This window comes from Podarcis filfolensis (genome assembly GCF_964270895.1).
Source record: "Podarcis filfolensis genome assembly, chromosome: 6".
Lineage (NCBI taxonomy): Eukaryota > Metazoa > Chordata > Lepidosauria > Squamata > Lacertidae > Podarcis > Podarcis filfolensis.
The window spans coordinates 48,641,432-48,661,068 of NC_139609.1; the positions used below are offsets into that span (position 1 = coordinate 48,641,432).

Sequence of the window (19,637 nt, forward strand, 5' to 3'; positions counted from 1 at the left end):
CACTCACACTGTGACTGAACCAAAAAGCAAGTCTGGATACAGATAGTGCTATTTATGGGGGGGTGGGGTGGATGTCATTTAATCATCTAGTTTCCATGCAAAAAGTTAAAGTCTGATGAATTTATTGAGGTGAATATAGAATAAGTCTTACTCCCCTATTATGATCTTTTCAAATTAGAAAAATGAAAGAATGAACACTAATACCCTGCTGAGCATCTAGTACCAGTTCCACATCTTGGGATTGTAGCAAGATTTGGATTATCTCTTTCCATCAGTTGTCTCTTCAAAAGATTTCCAAGAAGAAGAGAGAACAAAGCACTTATTGGTAATGCACCAGGCTCCATAATATGGCTTCTGGAGATGGCACCTAGGACCCCATCTGTCGCAGTGGGGCGCCTGAGTCAGTCACAATTCTTGTTGGGCTGCTGATGAGAGAAATTCTAGGAGTATTTTTATGTCCCAGTTGAGGTTAGTTTGTACAGGTAGCTAGAGTATCAAAAGGATTGGTTGATGAGTGTTTTGTCAGAAGAATGAGCTTTGGAGGGCCAAGGGAAGGGCCACTGCCCTGCTTCCAAATCAGTGAATAGCTTTTCATATGTTCTTTGGACAGGTTCTCACTTGAATATGGCAGTTTTCCATGCCCTGGAACAGAGGGGTTTGTGGTTAGCGCTACGGAGTCTGGGCCAGGACACACACAGACATTATGCAAGCAGACAATGTAGCAGTCTCTAGGCCAGCACCCACTGCTCAAGACATTTTGTTGATGTTTAGGTCCACCTTTTGTCACCCTGAAGTTGAGCCCAAAGATCAATTAACCAGGACCAGGGAACTCTGCAGCAGAGGCTTTAAGAGCACACGGCTTTCATTTTAGTACACTTTCTTTCTTAAACTATGTAGATCAGATATTGCAAGCTGTGGGGAGTGCTGTGTCCTTCATTAAAGCTCCATCTACTCAAGAGAAGCTTGACTTGAAATACTTGAGTTGATTTACTGACCCTAAGAGCTATACTTTTACTTAAGCTGAGGTTTCTCATTTATAAGGTGATCAGAGCTAAACAGTTCACCCACACAGTCCCTCCTCTGGAGAAACCAGAAATTATAGAATCTTGATCATCTGGCTGTGGTGCTGGCTTGGGCTTCCTAAGAGCAGTCTCTGATGGGGAAGATTTCCATGCCACTTGACCCAAATCATCTGACTTTTGGGATGCAGGCATGCAGAGTAGGAGAGGAGTGTCCTGCTTTGTTTGTGACCAGGGTAGTTGGTGATACAATGTGGGAGCGATGAACTTTGAACAGTTTGTGGTGTCACAGATCACACAAGCATTGTAAGTCCATGCAAATGGTCTAATAAGAGACCCCAAACTTCAGTTCTGACTGAACTAAATTATGTTTTCTGCTTCGTAATGCAAAGGTGAGAGAAAACAGCAAGTGAAAGGCCCAGGTTTCCCTTCTAATTGGGTCTTAATCCTCTTACTGTCATCAATTGAGCCCTTAGAAAGGTGGGAAGATAGCAAGGGTGTGACTCAACTTGAGAAGTGGATGGTTATTTGTCCATGTAGATCAGTTGCCATTCTATTTGAGGTTTCTGGGGGCTAAGGCCAATTTAAAGGAACTTCTACTAATTTCAGTCTGCCCTTATAAACTGGGCCAGCAACCCAAAGGATATTCTACTCAAGTCTCTACAAGGAAGAGATTAGAAAGCAAAACTGTCCACTGTCTGCAACCATTTGCTGGGGCAAAGTGTGAATGGGATGTTCCTATAGTATAGACCAGTGGTGTCCAAACTTTTTTCAAAGAGGGCCAGATTTGATGAAGTGAAGGGTTGTCAGGGCCAACCAAAGTTGTTAACCTTTTTTTAGGATTCAAGTTGTTGAGGTAAACTGCCACAGGGATTGGATTAAACTGACTGGCGGTCCGGATTAGGCCCCCGAAACGGACTTTGGACATGGCTTGTATAGACCTTAGTGATTCTTTTTTACAAGTCTACCTTTTCTATTGAGCTGGAAGCTCATATATACTTGGATGGTACAGGGCATAGCCCGAAGTTACTCTGGTTTTCTTGTGTCCATTCTGTTAAATCCTTATTTAAACCTTTGTTCTGGAAGTCAAGATTCTGCCCTTGTTCTAGCACCAAGTAGGTTTGTTGCAGAAAAGGATCCAGAGAGTTCCCCATATCCATTTCCGGCATGCTGGCTTTGAAGGATGCTCCTCCCAGCCCCAAAGAGTCCACCCAGCTGTTGGTATCTGATAACTGAAGCCTTGTCTCTGGCAAACTGCTGTAAGCAGAAGAATCCCAGCTGGATCCTGGGGTGGGGCAATGTCTTCAACCTTTGGATTCAGGGCTTGGTTTTATTTTTATCATTTTGAAAAGATGGAGCTATAAAAGGTGTCAAGGAACATTTGATTATGGTCCCTCAAAACAGCCATGATAGGAGGTCAAGTTGAACCCCATAAGGACATATATCAATATCATACTTTTTTACCCCAGATGACTTTCACCCATTGGACTAGAAGAAAGGTGACCAAAAATGTTCTGAAGGGTTGATGTCGAAATATACAGAATTTTGTGGCACCTTATACACTGTTTTCTTTTCACATAAGCCATAATAAATCTGTTTCTAAGGTGCCACAAGTTATTTTTGTGGGGAGGTTTGCAGTATCAGACTAGCATGGCTATCCCTTTGGAATTTATCAAAACATACATATCCTTATAACTGAGAAAACAATGCATTGTAAAACTTGTATCTTGCAATAGTCATTATATCTCAAAAGATGAACATGTTTCAAAATTCAGTGAATGCTGTGGAAATGGGGAAATAAAATCAAGTCAGTCTTGTACTACCTACAGAAACACAAGTGGCAGGTACACTGCAGTATTGGGTGCACATGTTTGCACATGATAAAAGGAATGAGAAAATATGTAGTCTGCTTATTAAATAAGCACATTGGGAAGATATATGATTTCCGGGATGTTACCATGGCTTATATAGAGGTGCCCACAGGCATGTGTTTTCTATTGGATGGGATCTCAGCAGATGCCAGGAACGTGTTCTTTACTGATACATTAAGAGCATTATATTTCCCCTCCAGCAAATAATTGTGGGGAACTGCATCCTTTGAATATTGGAAGAGACAGATGTGTGAGAGAGACCTATGTCTAGAAAATGCTTCCATGCTTTTATCTGGAGTTCATGGGTCCCATATTCATGTCTGACCCTCTTGACATTACAAAGACACACTTTCCTATGTTTAAAAAACTGGATTGTTCCTAAGAGACAACAGTTCAGATGCTGTTCAGTTGCACTCTAAGCTCCATCTAATGCAGAACAACCTTGGACTAGGATTAATATTGTTACTTTGGCTGCTATAGTTAGAAGCCTACCCCTGACACTAGCACATGGTCTCCAGGAGTTGATTACTCCTGCTTTTCTTTTATACACCCACTAGCTTGTTTTGTCACATTCAGTCTAGTTTGCTTTTTAAAAGAGATGAGATCCACTGTGGATCTGAATAACCTTTCTCTTCTAGACAGCAAGCCCTATATTTTTATCCATGGCAACTTTTTTGTTTTCATTTGCTTTGTTATTTATTATTATAATTATTTACTTAGTTGCCTAAGGTGACAAACAGTCTCAAAGCAGCTTACAAGCAATATGAAAAAAGCAGAGGGCCTTCTCAGTAGTAACACCCTCCCTTCAGATGTAAATGGAATAAACAACAATCTTGACTTTAGAAGACCTCTGAAGGTTTAGGGAAAGTTTTAAGGACTGATGTTTTTAGATAAGTTGTAAGCCACCCAGAGTGGCTGGGGGAACCCATCCAGATGGGTGGGGTGTACATAACAAAATCATTATTATTAATTATTATAATGATATAAAATATAAAGCATACCAATAACAATACAAAATTCTAGCATATAAATGCTACTGCCACACCATCCCATGAAAATACCAGAAACATCACTTGTACAGTAACAATTTAAAAGTGTCAACCAAGAATTACTGCTGCACATACTTCTATGTTCTACTTATCCTAAATGTCTGTGATTTGCATTTTATGAGGTTATGAGATACTTGAAATACAGGGATCAGCTTACCATGCAGCGTTAACATGTCCCCCATAAGAGGGTACTTCCTCCATATTATTTTTCAGAAAGGGAAGACTGTTAATTGTAAGTTCAAATAGAAGTTCATAATGACAGAAACCACCATTACAGATCAGACATCACAGGCAGAGCTTCTGAGCCTTCTCACTGCAGTTCAGAAATGGTGGGCACAATCAGCAAAAGCTGGTCACAACTAAGACTCATTCAAGTAATGAAATAGAACAGATCATGAATACTTTCCCTTGAATGTGGAAGCACTTTTATAGTGAGGCAGTTTTGCACATTCAGCTGTAGATAATCAAATGATTGCTTGGCCACTATGAGAACGAGATGCTGAACTAGATGGTGCTTTGTCCTGGATCTTAGGCAAGTCAATCTAAAAACTGTGGGTTGTTTTTTACAATAAGTATAGAAAATTATTATTTTTTAAGTAAGTTGGTATGCACAAGTTTTGTACAAAAAGTGATCTTGTACAAAAAGTGAATCCAGCTCCTTGGAAAAAAGGCACGGAACATATATGGACACTAAACAGTGCACGGAACGGTGCCACAGTGAGTGACAGAGCCCTTTGTCTTCAGGTGGCTGAGTGAAGCACGATGGGGTCATGCTCAGATATCTTACGACAATGTCAATCTTCTCAGTATAAAATGATTGTGTGTGCTAGATTAACACAAGCAGTTCAAATCTCAAAAGTCCTATACTGTATTTAGTCTCTTGGTTTCTGATCATGGGTGAGTCACTTAAAATTCTGGGGCTTCAGCTGCCCAACTGAAATGAGATCCTTCTGTATCTCCAGCAGTGATAGTGGGTAAGGGCAGGATGAAGGACAATATACTGAGGACGCATGGTCAAGAGGCATCTACGGCATATATTTATCCATGTTTTAGCCTCCATTTTCCAATTGATATTAAGCATGTGCTACCTAAACAGTATAGAAATTATTTAAACCATTAAGCACCCATCTCTCAAGATCTGTGGGGCTCTTAGGCAAGACACTTTTGGACTGGTGGGGTCTTTGCTGTGGAGCCCCAGCTGATGTCTAGCTTTCCACCCCCTGAAGTCGCAACAGGCCCGCCTCAATATAAAACTAGTATCCCTGTTTTCATGCATTAAATGTTGAAAAATTAAAAAGTTAGCTGTTGCTCTTGCTTGCAGGCAATGTTGGACTTCATTATTTATTTAAGGAATTTATACCCTTATTTTCTTTATGTGTCTTAAAGTGGCTTTCAGTAAAAATATTAAGTCTCTTTGTGCAGTACTGCTGCCTTCACAACTGGGAGCAGAAAATACTTTTCACTCAGAATTCTTGATAGAAGGATGCAAGGTAAATATCATGGGTGTCAATTCAGTTCTTGTGTAAAATTGATTTGTTGTACCTTAGTTTCTGTACAGAAACCACCTAGTTCACATTTTCAGGTACTGAAACCTCTCCTCCTCCAGTTTTTGATTTCTGCAAGTAGCTAGAATTTAGGATTTTACTCTATATCATCTGTGACTCATGAATCAAATCCAGAATCTTTTTCAGCAATGAATGTAAAATTGTTGCTCGTGTACTTCAGGATGTTGTTGTTTTCCATCAAGGAAGTGCTTTTGTTTCAGGGTTATTTTATTTTCCCAACACAAACTACAATGTAGTTTCAATGAGAAAATCTCCTTAGCTTGAAGGGCCGGTGCAACTTGAAGTGTTAGTATGTTATGTGGCTGCACAGGTGTCACAGGTTTGAGCAGGATATCGCACAACTGTTGCTGGATTATGACTTCTGTGAACATAGTACTAAAGGGTTATGTCTGAGATATTTTTTTAATCGTTTGGATAACCCTTCAGGACCCTAACAATCTTCCTGAGGCAAGTTTCTATCCTCTCACTTTATCCAGATGATCTTTTGTCATGCTCTTGGATTGTTTGTCCCTTCTCCTTTGATGACCTCTGATATCTCCTGTTAGGTGCAAAGGAACATTATGTGTGTTAATACAAGGAGTAAAGACAAACTCTGTGTTCCATTGTTATTTGTAGTGACAATGCCTAGATTGAATGGAGAGGGCAGACTGAAGGTGGAAGCCAGTTTTATGCATGGAGAAGGGTCTTCTTGTCCAGTTGATTAATTACACAAAGGTTTCTTAATGCCTTCTAGTCACTGCATCCCTGGAGGGTCTCATGAGTCTATTCTCTGCCCTACAAGCTAATGCCAGGTGCTTTCCTTTTTTGGTCTGGCCCAATACTTTCTATTAATACTTACACCCGACCCAGGGCAAATTATAGGGTTGCGCTACTCATGGAATCAAGGCAATTGTTTTCCCTAGATAGCTCCAGTAACATTCAAACTGCCCAGTTCTGTACTCCAGGAAGGGCTTCTCTGGAAGCCCATGTGAATCAAACCAGGAAGTACAGCAGCCCTACGTGGGCTTGCTGCAGGTTTCCTGCCCATGTGTACAAAAAACCCTTGTGATGAAAGTGACCATGTATATTTTCCTCAACCTCGAAACAGTTACAAATGCTTTTTTAACTCAAGGTTGAGTTTCTGTTCCTCTGCACACCTTTCACTCTGGAGAATTACCCCCTCCACCCCCACTCCCACAAATAAAGAGAGAAGGGGAGGCAAATGTTGGAATTTCCCTTCCTTGGAAAACATGGGGTTTGTGGAGACTGCTGTTACTCATTTGTTATATATGGGAAACAGACAGCTTTCCTCAAGGAAGCATTTCTGTTTCATGCATATTGCATTTTTCCAGTGCTCAAGCTGCAGTATTAGCTGAGTAAATGATATTTGACCCCCCCCTTCTGTTGTGAATACTGGATGGAACAACATGGCATGAGAGTTACAGACACCTATTGGATAGTGCTTGTAATGGCTGCCCCCACCAAGTATCTGTGTGTCACTTCTCGGGGTCTGGTACAAATTTGTAACACGAGTCTTCTTTCCTCTCTGCTGCTCCCTCCCTCTTCTCCCAACCCCCCACAAAAGGCTTTGTCTATTTTGAAAAATTAGAGGCTTGATTGGAATATGTTAGCATAAATAATGGGAACTAAGGAGGCTCTTTCTATTAGTGGCTGCCTGATTTGTATTTATAGCCAGATGTGGCAATATGGGTATGGGTGGGTGGGTGGGTGTATCTCACACTAAATGCTGTATAGGCACTGTGTTCCCTTGTCATGGACCTACTGTAAGTTCTACACATTGTGAAGGCTAGAGGCCTAATATGTTTGCTGACGTATGTTCTGAGACCTGCAAATCCTATCAAGCAGCACTCTTGTCTTGCTGTCCCTGGTTGGTACAGTGCTTGTTCATCCCTCCTTCTGGCAGTCAGATGCCAAAAGTGTTGGATTCTTGTCTATTGGGATTTTATGTTTAAAGACCATCGTATGTGGTGGTCTTGCAGTTAAGGTTAAAGCTTATTGGGAAATGATATATAATGAATTGAAAAAGATGCTTAAAATAACATTCAAAAAAACAAAACAAAAAACTAGAAGCTTTTATTCTGGGAATTATAGGGATAGAGCAGGGATCAGCAACCTTTTTCAGCCATGGGCTGCTCCACCATCCCTCAGATCATGTGGTGGACTATATTCTGGGGGGGGGGGGGAGAAATGAACGAATTCCTATGCCCCACAAATAACCCAGAGAGGCTTTAAATAAAAGGATACATTCTACTCATGTAAAAACACTCTGATTCCCAGACCGCCCACGGGCCGGATTTAGAAAGCGATTGGGCTGGATCCAGCCCCGGGGCCTTAGTTTGCCTATCCATGGGATAGAGCTACCTAAACAGTATAGAAATTTATTAATGTATGCGACTACAGCAGCAAAAATGTTATTTGACCAAAAATGGAAAGAATAAGAAGTCTCGATGAAAGAAGAATGGATACCAAAACTTATGGACTTTGCAGACATGGCAAAACTTACTGGAAAAAATAAGAAATCAAGATAACAAACTTTTTATAAAAGAATGGAAATGGTTTATTAAATATTTACAAACAAATTGTAAACAGATAAGGACATTGGCAGGATTATTAAAGTAGATGAATAACTGAAAACTAAAAATAATTTTTAAAACAACAACAACAGTGTTGGATTCTCTTGAGTGTGCACAGGAAATGTCAGCAGGAACATAGGAACTCTGGAAGTTGTGGCTCTTGAGAGAGCATCTTATGTAAAAGGGTGTATATCTCTTTCACACAAACGAAGACATTGTGTTAATTATATAAGTAGCTTTTGTGTGTGCTTTTCTTTACCTGTGGGTGGGGTGTCCTGTTTGGGGTAGCAATTTTACGCTTTGTCCCTGCTGTGGCCTTGACCTCCCGGCTGCTGTTTTCACCAGGGGGAAAGTCACTGGCCCACTTCTGCCCACTTCTGCCTACATGCTTGGGCCCTGCCCCCCCCCCTTTAACTACTCCAGCATGTTAGCAAGGAACGCTACCTTTGCAGCAACACCCTCTTTAGGATGCCTTTATGTATTTATTACTAAGTGGTGGGTGAGTCACCTCCTTCAACAAAACTATGTCCACAGCAAAACTACTATGAATGCTTTGGAGACAGGATATTGTGTTATTGCATCCTGCTTGGAATAAAAGCTGGGCTTTTTAATGTCTTCGAAGGCTCTGAAAAGGGATTCTCTCAAGAGCTTTGTCTGCTGCTCACCTGCCACCCTTACTCTTTCTGTTCAGTCTATGGGGTGATGTTTTCCCACAGGTGCTATGGGCATAAGGGTTTTGTTCCCTTCTTAGCCCCTGCTGTGGGGCTGGAGAAATTCCAGTCCCTTTCCTTCTATGGGCCTGACTTTCCTCTTGCCCAGTCAGACCAAAATTTCAGTTCTTTGAGGCAAGAAATTATCTCTTACTTTTTTGTGTTTGGGGCTGGATCTCTGCCTTCTACCATAAATATCCATAATAATAACTATGAAGCTTTAATAACAGATTACTCCAGTATGGTAGCGCTAAATTGGTTGAGAGGAGGTTTTACCCTAGAAGAGGGTTGGAGTTTTCTTTGAGGGGGGAGTTTATTGTCCGCACATTTTCTCAAGCCAGCTGGGCCCTTAAGAGGAGAGCCCTATCCTGTCTCTTTTAATTGAAGCTCTCTTGGGCCTCCCAGCTGGTGTGGAAACAGAGCAGGGGGCTGCATTTGGGTGGCCCAGCTGGGAGGGAGGAGGTGCCCAGCCCGGCAATTTATCCAAGAGCCTGTAATTATGGGGATAATTCTGAAGGCCTGTTCCACTGCCTGGGAAGCGGCTCTGCTGAACCTAGGAGGAGAGAAAAGGGAGAGACGGTGTCAGCATGTGCAACCCAGGACTGAGATAAGTTGCTTTTGTCAACACCAGGTAATTGATCTCCCCTGCTCCTCAGTTACATACCGTAGCTACCCATTTCTCAGCTGGGTTAAGAGATGACCCTTGCCTTGAGGGCAGTTGACCATGTAGCCAGGCTGAAGCAGCACTCTGGAATCTACTAGGACTAGGATGTCATAGTGAATCCCAGGGTGTGGCTTGGAGTGGCTTCTCAGGAATGAGAAAGGGTGGCAGGAAATAAAGTTTTCCACAGAATAACCTCGCTATGAAGCTCTGCTCCAGTGCCCTGTTGGCACCGGTACTTTCAGGCATGCTCTTGCACTAGGCTTGCAACCCAGACTCTTTTTGCAAAAGCAAATTGGCTAGGCCCTTTAGACACAAGTCCTGCCGGACGTGCTGTGGGGATGTTCCTAGATCAGCCAGCTCTGGGTTACTGGGCATCTCTCCACTTGGCTCCCAACCAATTCTGCTTTTTCGGCTGCCCTTGTTGGTGCCCAGCTCTGCTTCTGTGGGGAGACAGGGAGTGTTTCTGGGAGCATGCTGTGAGGCATCCTCTGAGCCAAAGAGGCCCTGCTAGGGGAGGAGTGTCCTACACAGTTGGCTTGTCTAGCAAGATGGGGCAGTGTAAGTCTGTCGGACCCCACACAGTGTAAGGGCCAACTGATGGGATGGAGCTTGCAGCCTCTCCTTAAAGAAACCTGGGAATATTGAGTACAAGAAGACCCTAATGTTTACAAGGATGTGGTCCAGTGTTTTCATCCCTGCTGTTCTGGAGCTATTTCAATGCTCCTGGGGAGGCTGTGAGAATGAGATATAGCATATCTGAGGTGTGTACGTGTTCAATGCATGTGGGGTGGAATGAGGGATAATCCAATCTAATACTCAAAGCCAAAGCAGCAGTACAATTGGGAGTTTGATCAGGAGGGAGAGGGACCCTTTGCATGAAAAAGGAGAGGGCTTCCTTTGTTAATTGGAGTAAAAAAGAATTTGCATAGGGCTCCTCATTAACATGCTCACTGTTGCTACCTAGCTGTAGCCCAGAATCCCCTCCCCCAACTTTGTATCAAACAATGCTGCTCTCTCAGTGGAGGGGAGGGGGGTTAAGCAGGAGCAGCTGGGGGGGGGGGGGAGGCTGTGGCACATAGAATGACAGTACCTAAGTATAACGCCCTCCCCATCAGACAAGAGAGTGCCCCATGTAAAGCATACTTGGCAGCTTCTCTCATTTTGCCTTGTCTTTTCATGTTGCTCCCTGGTTAATTAGGGTGTTGGAATTTGAGGCTTCCTCATTCCCCTTTGAAGCTTCAGATTGTCCTGTTCCAAATTAACCCTAATTACAAGGAATATCTCCCTCTCTTCCCTTCTTCACAACACTTGCAGATGTACTGTCATTTCAGCTCCGAACGTTGTTAATAAATAAATAAGGCTCCCAGTGTCCACTTCCTACTATCACTCATCCTGGGCAGTGACAAGAACAAGGTTGTTGAGAGGGTCTCTCTCTCTCTCTCTCTCTCTCTCTCTCTCTGCATATTTCTGTCCTGGCCATCACATGGCACAAAACCATCTCCTGGCACTTGTTTAAAAAGAGGCTTTGTACTTAAAGACCATCTGATGAAGGACTCCTCTAATTTTTGGGATCCATCTTCGCCTGTGGCTTCAAAGTTTGGCCTGAATGTGTTCCCCACCCTTCCTCTACATTCTGGTTGTACGTGTGGTTTCTCTCCTGGGTGGCCTAGTCAAGATCAGCAGAGCTCAGCATGACTCCTGGTGCCTTGCCTCCCAAACAGCCTGGAATGGTTTGGATTCTGCCTCTGATGCTTCCCTCCCAGCTCTTCCCAACTCGGACAGACGCAGAGTGTCTGTCCCCTCCCTGTGTTCCTTGGCATAGCCTCCTCCCTCACTGGCATCCCAGCTGTTCCTTTGGGGAGAGTGGCGTGGAAACCAAAAGCATGCCTGTCAGTCAGCTTGGGTTTATATATATATATTTATAAAAATCAACAGCTACGAAGTATTAAAAGAAGAATTTATACTTACAAAAAGTGACAAAATAGCAGGACAGGATAGAATTGTTGAGCTCAGCAGCGAGCTTGTAGTAAAAATGTCTACACAAACTCTCTCTTACCAAGTTTGAGAAATATAATTTATGATGAAGAACCAGAATGATGGAGCGGGAGAAGCACCAATAAGCAAGAGAATTATCAGGCTGTGGAATATGTGGTTTTTATGTCCTCATTTTCTGCTTCTGTTAAAAATAAGGTGAGCCAGAGAATTTGAAAAGGAAAAGATAATATGTGAAAAATGTTTTTTATTTTAATATGAACAATATTTGGATAGGCTATCCTGTAGAGCATTCTTCCTCCCACTTGGGGCGCCCTCAGATAGAAAGATAATTTTATTTTTTATTTTGACAAAGTAATAATAATAAATAAATAAAAATGAGCACTCCACCCACAAGACCATTCCATTATAACTACCCAACCTCCCAAAATCAACATCTTGCGATGGTTTGACCCATATATTTTTATAGACTACAACTCTCATCGTCCTTGACCATTGCTCAGGCTGGCTAGAGTTGATAGGAGTTTTAGTCCAAACCACCTGGAGGACACCATATTGAGGAACGCTGTACTAGAGTCAAATAGTTGGGAGTTACTGTAATGGCAAGCACCCTACAGTACATATTATGAACCTTCCATTTGTTGTGCTCCACAGCTGCTGCCATAAGACGTACCTGTGTCACAAACTTATTTTGGTTTTGCCCCAGTTTAGCTGTCATTACTCCTTCCTCCTCCCCATCCCTGCTGCCGCCGCCATCAAATACAGTAATCCTGGGAATTGCAATTTGTGGTGTTTTCTGGAGAGAGGCAACATGTATTAAACCAGTTAAAGACAGATATGTCCACACACGTTTAGAAGAAAAGGCGTTGGGAAAATCAAGAAAATGTTAGAATGCATTGGTGTTTCTTGGATTCTGACCCTCAAGAGACAGCTATGTTGTCATTAGCCCCATAAACCTGAAGCCTAACATTGAGAGTCTTCTGCAATGGCTTGAAAATGGGAGATTGTAGTCAAAACAGAATTTATCTTTGGGTTCAGTAATCTGTCTCTCAGCCTGTGTCTCTATATCTGCAAAATGGAAATAGTGACAGCTTCCCTCACATGCTTATTTTAAGGATGATTAAGGGAATATCTACACTATAGACCCAAACCAGTATGAAATTGGTTTAACTGCCATGGATTTCCCCCTGGAGAAGTGTGGGAATTGTAGTTGTTTTTGTGAGGTTGCTTTGAGTGCTCAGATATAATCCCTTGAAAAAAGCACAATGACCATAAAGATGGTTTAAATTTATAACACAAATTACTTAACAAACTACTGAAGCAATACTGAAGCAATGTAAATTCATTGTCAATTTCCAAATGATATATTTGTTGTTAACTTTATAAATAAAATTTTATGAAGACACGTGCAATATTCCTCAATGAGAAGTTTAACCACGGCAAACAAATGTCTCTGAAAGTCAGCTTTATCTGTTTAACTTCCTATCTTCTGCAGTGTGCAGCCACAGAAGCTTGTGTGTACTTTCACTTTGTACAGAGTGAATGTGAGGCTCAACAGGCTTGGGCATTACTATGACTGAACTGAGTATGCGCTGTAGAATATTTCCCAGAATCCTTTGCTATATACAGCTGTTCTGTGGCAGGCAGGCAACTTCTTCCACAACTTGCACTATTTTGTAGCAAAGCTACCATTGGGGCATCCTTCAGAGTGGAAGCTTGGGGCACAGTGAATTTGCCCTTGGCATTATTAGTTCACTCATCCCACTCAAAGCCATAAGGGGCAAAAATGTTATTCCCCTTCAGTTTTTAATATACTGACTACATTAGTCATATTTATATACTTCTTATTGTGGCTTCTGGAGTACCAGGGCAGTTACAGTATATGGTGGCAACTTCCTCTGGCAGACGATGAACTACAGTGGTACCTCGGGATGCGAACGGGATCCGTTCCGGAGCCCTGTTCACATTCTGAACAGAACATAAGATGCCTCTGCGCGTGCGCATGCATGGGTTGTGTTTTGCCGCTTCTTCTCATGCGTGTGACGTCATTTTGACGGTCTGCGCATGTGCGAGCGGCTTAACTCGGAAGTAACGCGCTCCGTTACTTCCAGGTCGCCGTGGATCGCAACCCGAAAATACTTATCCTGAAGTGTATTTATCCCGAGGTATGACTGTATAGCACTCTGTGCTGGTAGCAGCTTCTCAATATGTAGTTTCTCCTTCCACTCGCCCTTTCCCTTTCTTTTTCAAAAATAAAATACAGTCCCAGAAGCTGCAATTACAGAGGAAGACTGTGGGGGAGGCAGTTCTTAGCCCTTTCCCTCCAACGGTTGTCCCCCCCCCCCCCCGCCTCAGTAAAACTGCTCCTTGCAAGTTGCTGAACACCTGCCTCCTCTCCAGTAGGATTTTGCTTGTGGGTGGGGAGCTTATCAAGCAATACCACTCCTTCTTGAGCCCCTCCTCACTTCTACCTCTGCAGCTGTGTTTTGTTTTATGTTTTAAAGATACTATATGTGATCAAGCACAACACTTCGCTGTGTCTTTTAATTTGTTTTAATTAATTAGACAACTAACACAGATTGGAATCATCAGTCTACTAGTTAAATCTTCCAAGGGTTGGGGAAATGTATTCTTTTAACCACCATGATAATGTGAAGAAGAATACATGTGTTAAAGGGAAGACCAGACTGCATGATGTTCCCCTGTGGGCCTATTCTCAGTTCTAGGGTCTCTCATGTGAATAAGCGAAGAGCCAAGTAAGAGGACAGAGGTAAGTGGGAGGTATATTAACTCCAGTGTTTCTTTCCCTTTCCCTCCAGAGGGCAGCCGTGTCAGCCAGGAGCTCCGGTACACAAAGGAAAAGCTAGGAGAAGAGTCTCTGTACACACCCCAGATGCTGATACAAACTCCCAAACGGGAAGGTGAAAACATCCTGACCCCAGAGGCCTTGGGAATGCATCTTGAAGCTGCTCTGGCTGCAAGCAAAGTGCAAGTCTTACTTTACGGAAAGTGAGTTTCAAAATGGAAAATCTATGTTACTCTCATAAGAAGAACATACACTTTTTTATGATGGATTAGATGAGGATCTATCTAGTCCAGCATTCAGTTTCTATCAATCTTCATGTGTCTCTGGATGCTCACAAGCAGAGCATGAAGGTTATGGCCTTCCCCAATGTTTGTGCCCAGCACCTGTTACTCAGAGGTACATTGCCTCTGCAGCTTCCATTTAGTTAACATTCCTCTTTCCAGCAATTCTTTTGACTTTTTTTTTGACATTCATTGCCTCTGCTTCTTCTTTCAGGTCTTGGGATCTCAACAAAATATGCTACAAGTCAGGTGTCCCCATAATTGAGAATGGAATGATTGCACGGGTGAGTTGCCAAGGGAATGCATGCATCTGCAGGGACAGGGGTTGCACTAAAACCCATAGAAATTAGGTAGATCAGCTGGGGAAAATCTCTTTGTTAGATGGCATAAATAATTCCCTGGGGTCTAGCTGGTTGGCTAGAGAATGGGGTGGGTCTTAGAGAGGATATCCAGGTTGCTATGGGGATAGGGTGGAATCTTTAAAAAAGGATGGTGTTACAAAGGAGCAGCTTCCCAAAGCACCCTTCTGGGTTCAGAGACTTGGACATTTCTGCATAGACTGGACATGCTTCTTTTTGCTAGACCCCTAACCCTGGTAACAATCACTCCTGTGTATCTGAGATAAGAGCTAACTATGAGGCTTTATCTCCCTTCCAGCCATATGCTGGGGGAGTAAAAAGTGGAAAGCCTATTTTATCCTCAACTGATTTCAGTAGTGCCTGACCTTTGGTGATAAGGGTTTTACATCCTGCCTCAGTTGCAAGAGACTGCTGTCCCCTTAGACAGGCATCCTCAGAGTGAGGACTGCCCGTGGCCCACTGTAGCCCATTTGGCTAGGACAAGTCTTCCAGGTTCTCATATCTGGGATCTGTTTCAATTGAGGGCTTGTATTTGGGATGGTACTATTTGGTTCCCAAAGCCGTTCACTGTTCCAAAAGCCTTCAAGGGAGAGAATGGGGAGACAAGGTAAGTTAAGTTGCAGTAGGACACTGGTTGTAGAGAGGGTAGTCCCACCTGCAGTAAAATTATGTGAGCATTTGGGCAGGTCAAGGTAAGGGACAAAGAGAGCAGAAGAGAACTGGAAAGATGAACTTGTGGTTTTCCTCTGTGACTGTGGCTCTTGTCATTCCCAGATGATCGAGAAGCTCTTTCCTTGTGTTATCGTGACCCCACTGGACTGCTTTTGGGATGGTGCCAAGCTGCAAGGGGGTTCCGCTTACCTCCCGTGAGTACCTGTTTTTCAGGTGTACTTTTCTGCCCTGCTGTGATTGGCCTGTGAGGCCAAGGCTGTGTAGAAGGCTGTCTGTAGGTTAAGCATGTATCCCGCACAGGGATTGAGACCTGACATGCTTTTAGCTATTTCTCCTCCGTTCCCTATTCCACAGACTTATCTAGGCTTTAGGAAGTATGCTTGTCTATACACATACACACTCTCACACACTGTCTTCTATCTGAACCCCCCCCTCAGCTATTTGAGAGTGCTTTCAAGCTCTTTCACAGGATGTGAAGTATGATCATTTAGCATTTTCTTAAAGTGCCCAAAGCACTTCCCTCACTAAACACAATAATAAATATAACAAACTTTTAAGGTAGGGTGGTCCTATTCTTCCAGTATTAAAGAAGTCATTACTAAAGGCTCTTGCATCCCAGTGTGTTGGTGGATGAGCTGAGATTTGAACTGGGGATTTCCAGCTCAGACGTCACACCTCGAGCTCTTAACCTCTCGTACAGTGTCCCAGTTCTTATTTGCAGCTAAGCAAGGTCCCAACAAGGAGAAAGACATATGAATGTAGCAGGAATGTTTGCCTGCAGTCACTGGTCAAGAACGAGGAGTAGAGGAAGAACCAGTCATGATAAGGAATGTACATGAGCCTGCCCCAAAAGATGGTGGCATCTTTTCGTGTTTTCTCAATAATGCTCTTTTACCACTAAGTCAGAGCTGGAGTTACCTGTTTGCCTTTAAGGCCTGCAGGCTGGATTGGCCATGGCAGGCATTGTTAGAAAGCATAGTTGCTGATGATGGAGGAGGACGGGTTGCAAAAACACTTTGTGGCTTCATAATTTTCCTGTACTAATAAGCGATAGGATCTTTGCCTAATAATTGGGTTTCTTGCTTGGCTTGCTTGGCACCTGTGGAAAAGCTTCCTTCCTGTATCTGATGCTTCCAAGGTACAGTGGTACCTCAGGTTACATACGCTTCAGGTTACAGACTCGGCTAACCCAGAAATAGTACCTCGATTTAAGAACTTTGCTTCAGGAAGAGAACAGAAATTGTGCAGTGGCGACAGTTTCAGGTTAAGAACAGACCTCCAGAACGAATTAAGTTCTTAACCCGAGGTACCACTGTACTTACCTACCTTTCAGTATTTTTTCAGCGTGCATTATTGCTTGTTTGGGGAAACGGAGACATAGTTCTCATTTTCAGTGGCACATATACTATAAAGGTGGCACCTGTGTCACAGGAAGGAGAATACTGTCCATCTGCTGTAGAATAGCATAATTTGCCAGTTACCACCATAATACTACAGCTTTTCTCTTCTTACCTATTCCACCATGGCATGGCCAACGGGGTTTTGCTTACATCCCCCCCCTTGTTCTGCGATGCCACATTAGGGAGGGGGTGGTAACAGTTAGTGGGTGGTAGGATAGTCTCACATCCTCCAGCCTGCCCCCACAGAATTTGGGTATAGGTCCACAGCCCCAGCAGTTTCTCCCTGTCCCACTTCCGAACCAGAGGGAAAACGCTTTCTCTAGTCTCCTACCCCCTCCCCTAAATTTCTACTTTAGGGCCAATTGCTTTGTTTTGTTGCTCCTGCTGCCTCGTAATTATGTTTCTATTAAGGTGTACAAAATGGGGGGTGGAGGGGGAGAGAGGGTAAAGATGTGGGGACCAGCCCCACTGGAGGCACTGGGGGAGGGAGGGCCAGGAACAATAGCCAGCATTCTTTCTGTTTACAAGTGTGTTTGTCCATAAGGGGCCCTGGAGACTTATGCTTTGTCAGCAAACGGCAACACCACGTATTCTCATGCTAATGATACTTTGAAAGCTCCAAGTTGCCCAACAAATGGAATAGTAGCTTTATTCAGCCTGCTGCTGAGAGAAAGGGGACAGGGAGGGAGGGAGGAGAAAACAGATTTCAGAAAAATTAAAAGAGGGAGGGATTTTAATATCAAACTGCCAAGAATAAGGGTTGGGGTAGGGTGAAGTGTTTTCCGTTGAACTCAGGAGCAGCACAAATGCAAGGTGTGGGGTTTTGTTTTTTTAAGGGAACAGGGTCTGTTTCATCTCACTGAGTTTATCTCATACGAATGTTGGGTGCTATTTGCAGGGTGATTCACTGAACAAAATGGGAGAGTTACTCTTAAGCACCCCCCCAAAGGAGAGCTAAAGGTTACAGAATTTGAGACTTTGGGTTGCTTTCAAGCTTCCCTTTTCTTTTCCTTTTTTAAAGTAGATGAAATATGGGGTTTTAAGAACACACTTTGCATAACAGCTCAGACTCATGTGCAAACGAAGGCAGTTGGCAAGGAAGCCTGGGGATTTTCTTGCTCTTCCTATTCTTCCATGAAACGTCATGTCCTTGCTCCCTTACTTTCTGTATCCAGTCTCTTGGGTTCCTTGTTTATTTATAATGACTCTCGTATCCCCCCTCCTCCACTGCTCAGAAATTTCACACACACACGTCCCAAAGTTTTCTTGTCAGTGGCTGGAATGGGGGAGTCTTTTCCTCAGGTCCAGCTTCCGCTTCAGTTCAGCTGAGGGTCTCTCTCTCTCTCCCCCCTCCTTTTAACGCAAAGGGAGAGAAAACTTGGGAGAACAAAGGGCAGCAATCTATGGAAAAACAAAAGGGCCCGACTTGGCTCAGTGAAGCAAGAAACAGCAGATAAAAGAAGCTCTCTTTGGGAGCAGGAGCTGGGCTGTTTGGAATGTGGGAATCAGGCAAGGAGGAACCTTCTTGGGACCTGGGGGTTCATGAATGATTGGAGAGTGATTCTGCTCTGAGCATGACAAGACTTTCCCTGCCCCTGCTTTCTTGCTTTCCACATCTTGGAGTTTTGCTTTTTCCTTCTGTTTTTAAAAAAAGAAAATAGCAAGCAAAATAGACTTTGCTTTGTGATTCCAGCTGAAAGGACAAAATGCTGCAACTCCCTTCTTCATATCCAACCACTCCCCCCCCCCCCCTTCTTCAACTTATATTGGTTTGTTTGGCTACAAACTTGTGTGGAGAGACAGAAAAAATCCCTAGCAGCCAGCTCTCTAGAAAGAGTCTGGGAGACAAGCTTTGACTATCAAGGCTTTCAGTAATTCGATAGGCTCTGAGAGTAGAGCATGTAGGTCTTCAGGCCCTGATCCTGCATGGACAAGCTCCTCCGATTTTGATGGCTGCACAACAGGAACAAGAACAGATTCTCCCATTAGAATGGGAAAATGAACATGGAAAATCATACCTGGCAAATTTCCTTGCTGCAGAGCTCTTAGAGACCCAGAAACTCAGGGGCTAATTACTCCGAGGCTATGTGAGCAGGATTGTCTCTACCTCCAATCCACTGGGAAGAAGTACGGTTGCTAAGATTATATCAAGGCACTGAGGGAGACTGCAGTCGCCTTGCCACTTTCCCTTGCTTCTGTGGCCTCAATGATGCAAGCACTCCATGACAGGAAGTTGAAGACAAGAATGCATGAGAGCACCAGTGGAAGAGTGAGTGGCGTCAGAGGAACTGTAGCTGCAGCCTCAGGGTTGTTGTTGTTGTTTACAGCATTTAAAGCAGAGATGGGGAGCCTCAGGCCCAGGGATCTTAATGCAGCCCTCCAGGCCTCTATATATGGTCCTCATGAATCTCCCTGGGCCACAGCTCTCACTTGCCCTGCTTTTTGGAAATAGGCCTCTTGTTAGAAATTTCCTTCAGTCATGTTAGGAAGATGCTGCATGAATGGCAGTGGAGGAGAGTTGCTGGATATAATCAGACCTGAAACAAGATGCCAGGATTTGTTTGGATTGTAGCTATAACCTTGATCTTGGAGAATGTGACACAAAGCCTGGATCAATTACAATATACTGGCTAATTGAGTTCACTGTCAAATTCTACTCTATGAAGTTTCAAAACC

At 43.4% G+C, this 19,637-nt stretch overlaps 1 protein-coding gene across 1 annotated transcript in view; it reads left to right on the top strand.

Annotated features, from left to right (window-relative positions):
* The window catches only part of PTCH2 (patched 2), a 78,870-nt gene that overhangs the window by 36,929 nt on the left and 22,304 nt on the right, over nucleotides 1–19,637 (top strand). The window contains exons 8-10 of the mRNA XM_083619816.1: nucleotides 14,263–14,452; nucleotides 14,745–14,814; nucleotides 15,664–15,755. Of these exons, the coding sequence (XP_083475942.1) occupies nucleotides 14,263–14,452; nucleotides 14,745–14,814; nucleotides 15,664–15,755 (352 nt within the window). The remainder of the gene's footprint in view (nucleotides 1–14,262; nucleotides 14,453–14,744; nucleotides 14,815–15,663; nucleotides 15,756–19,637) is intronic.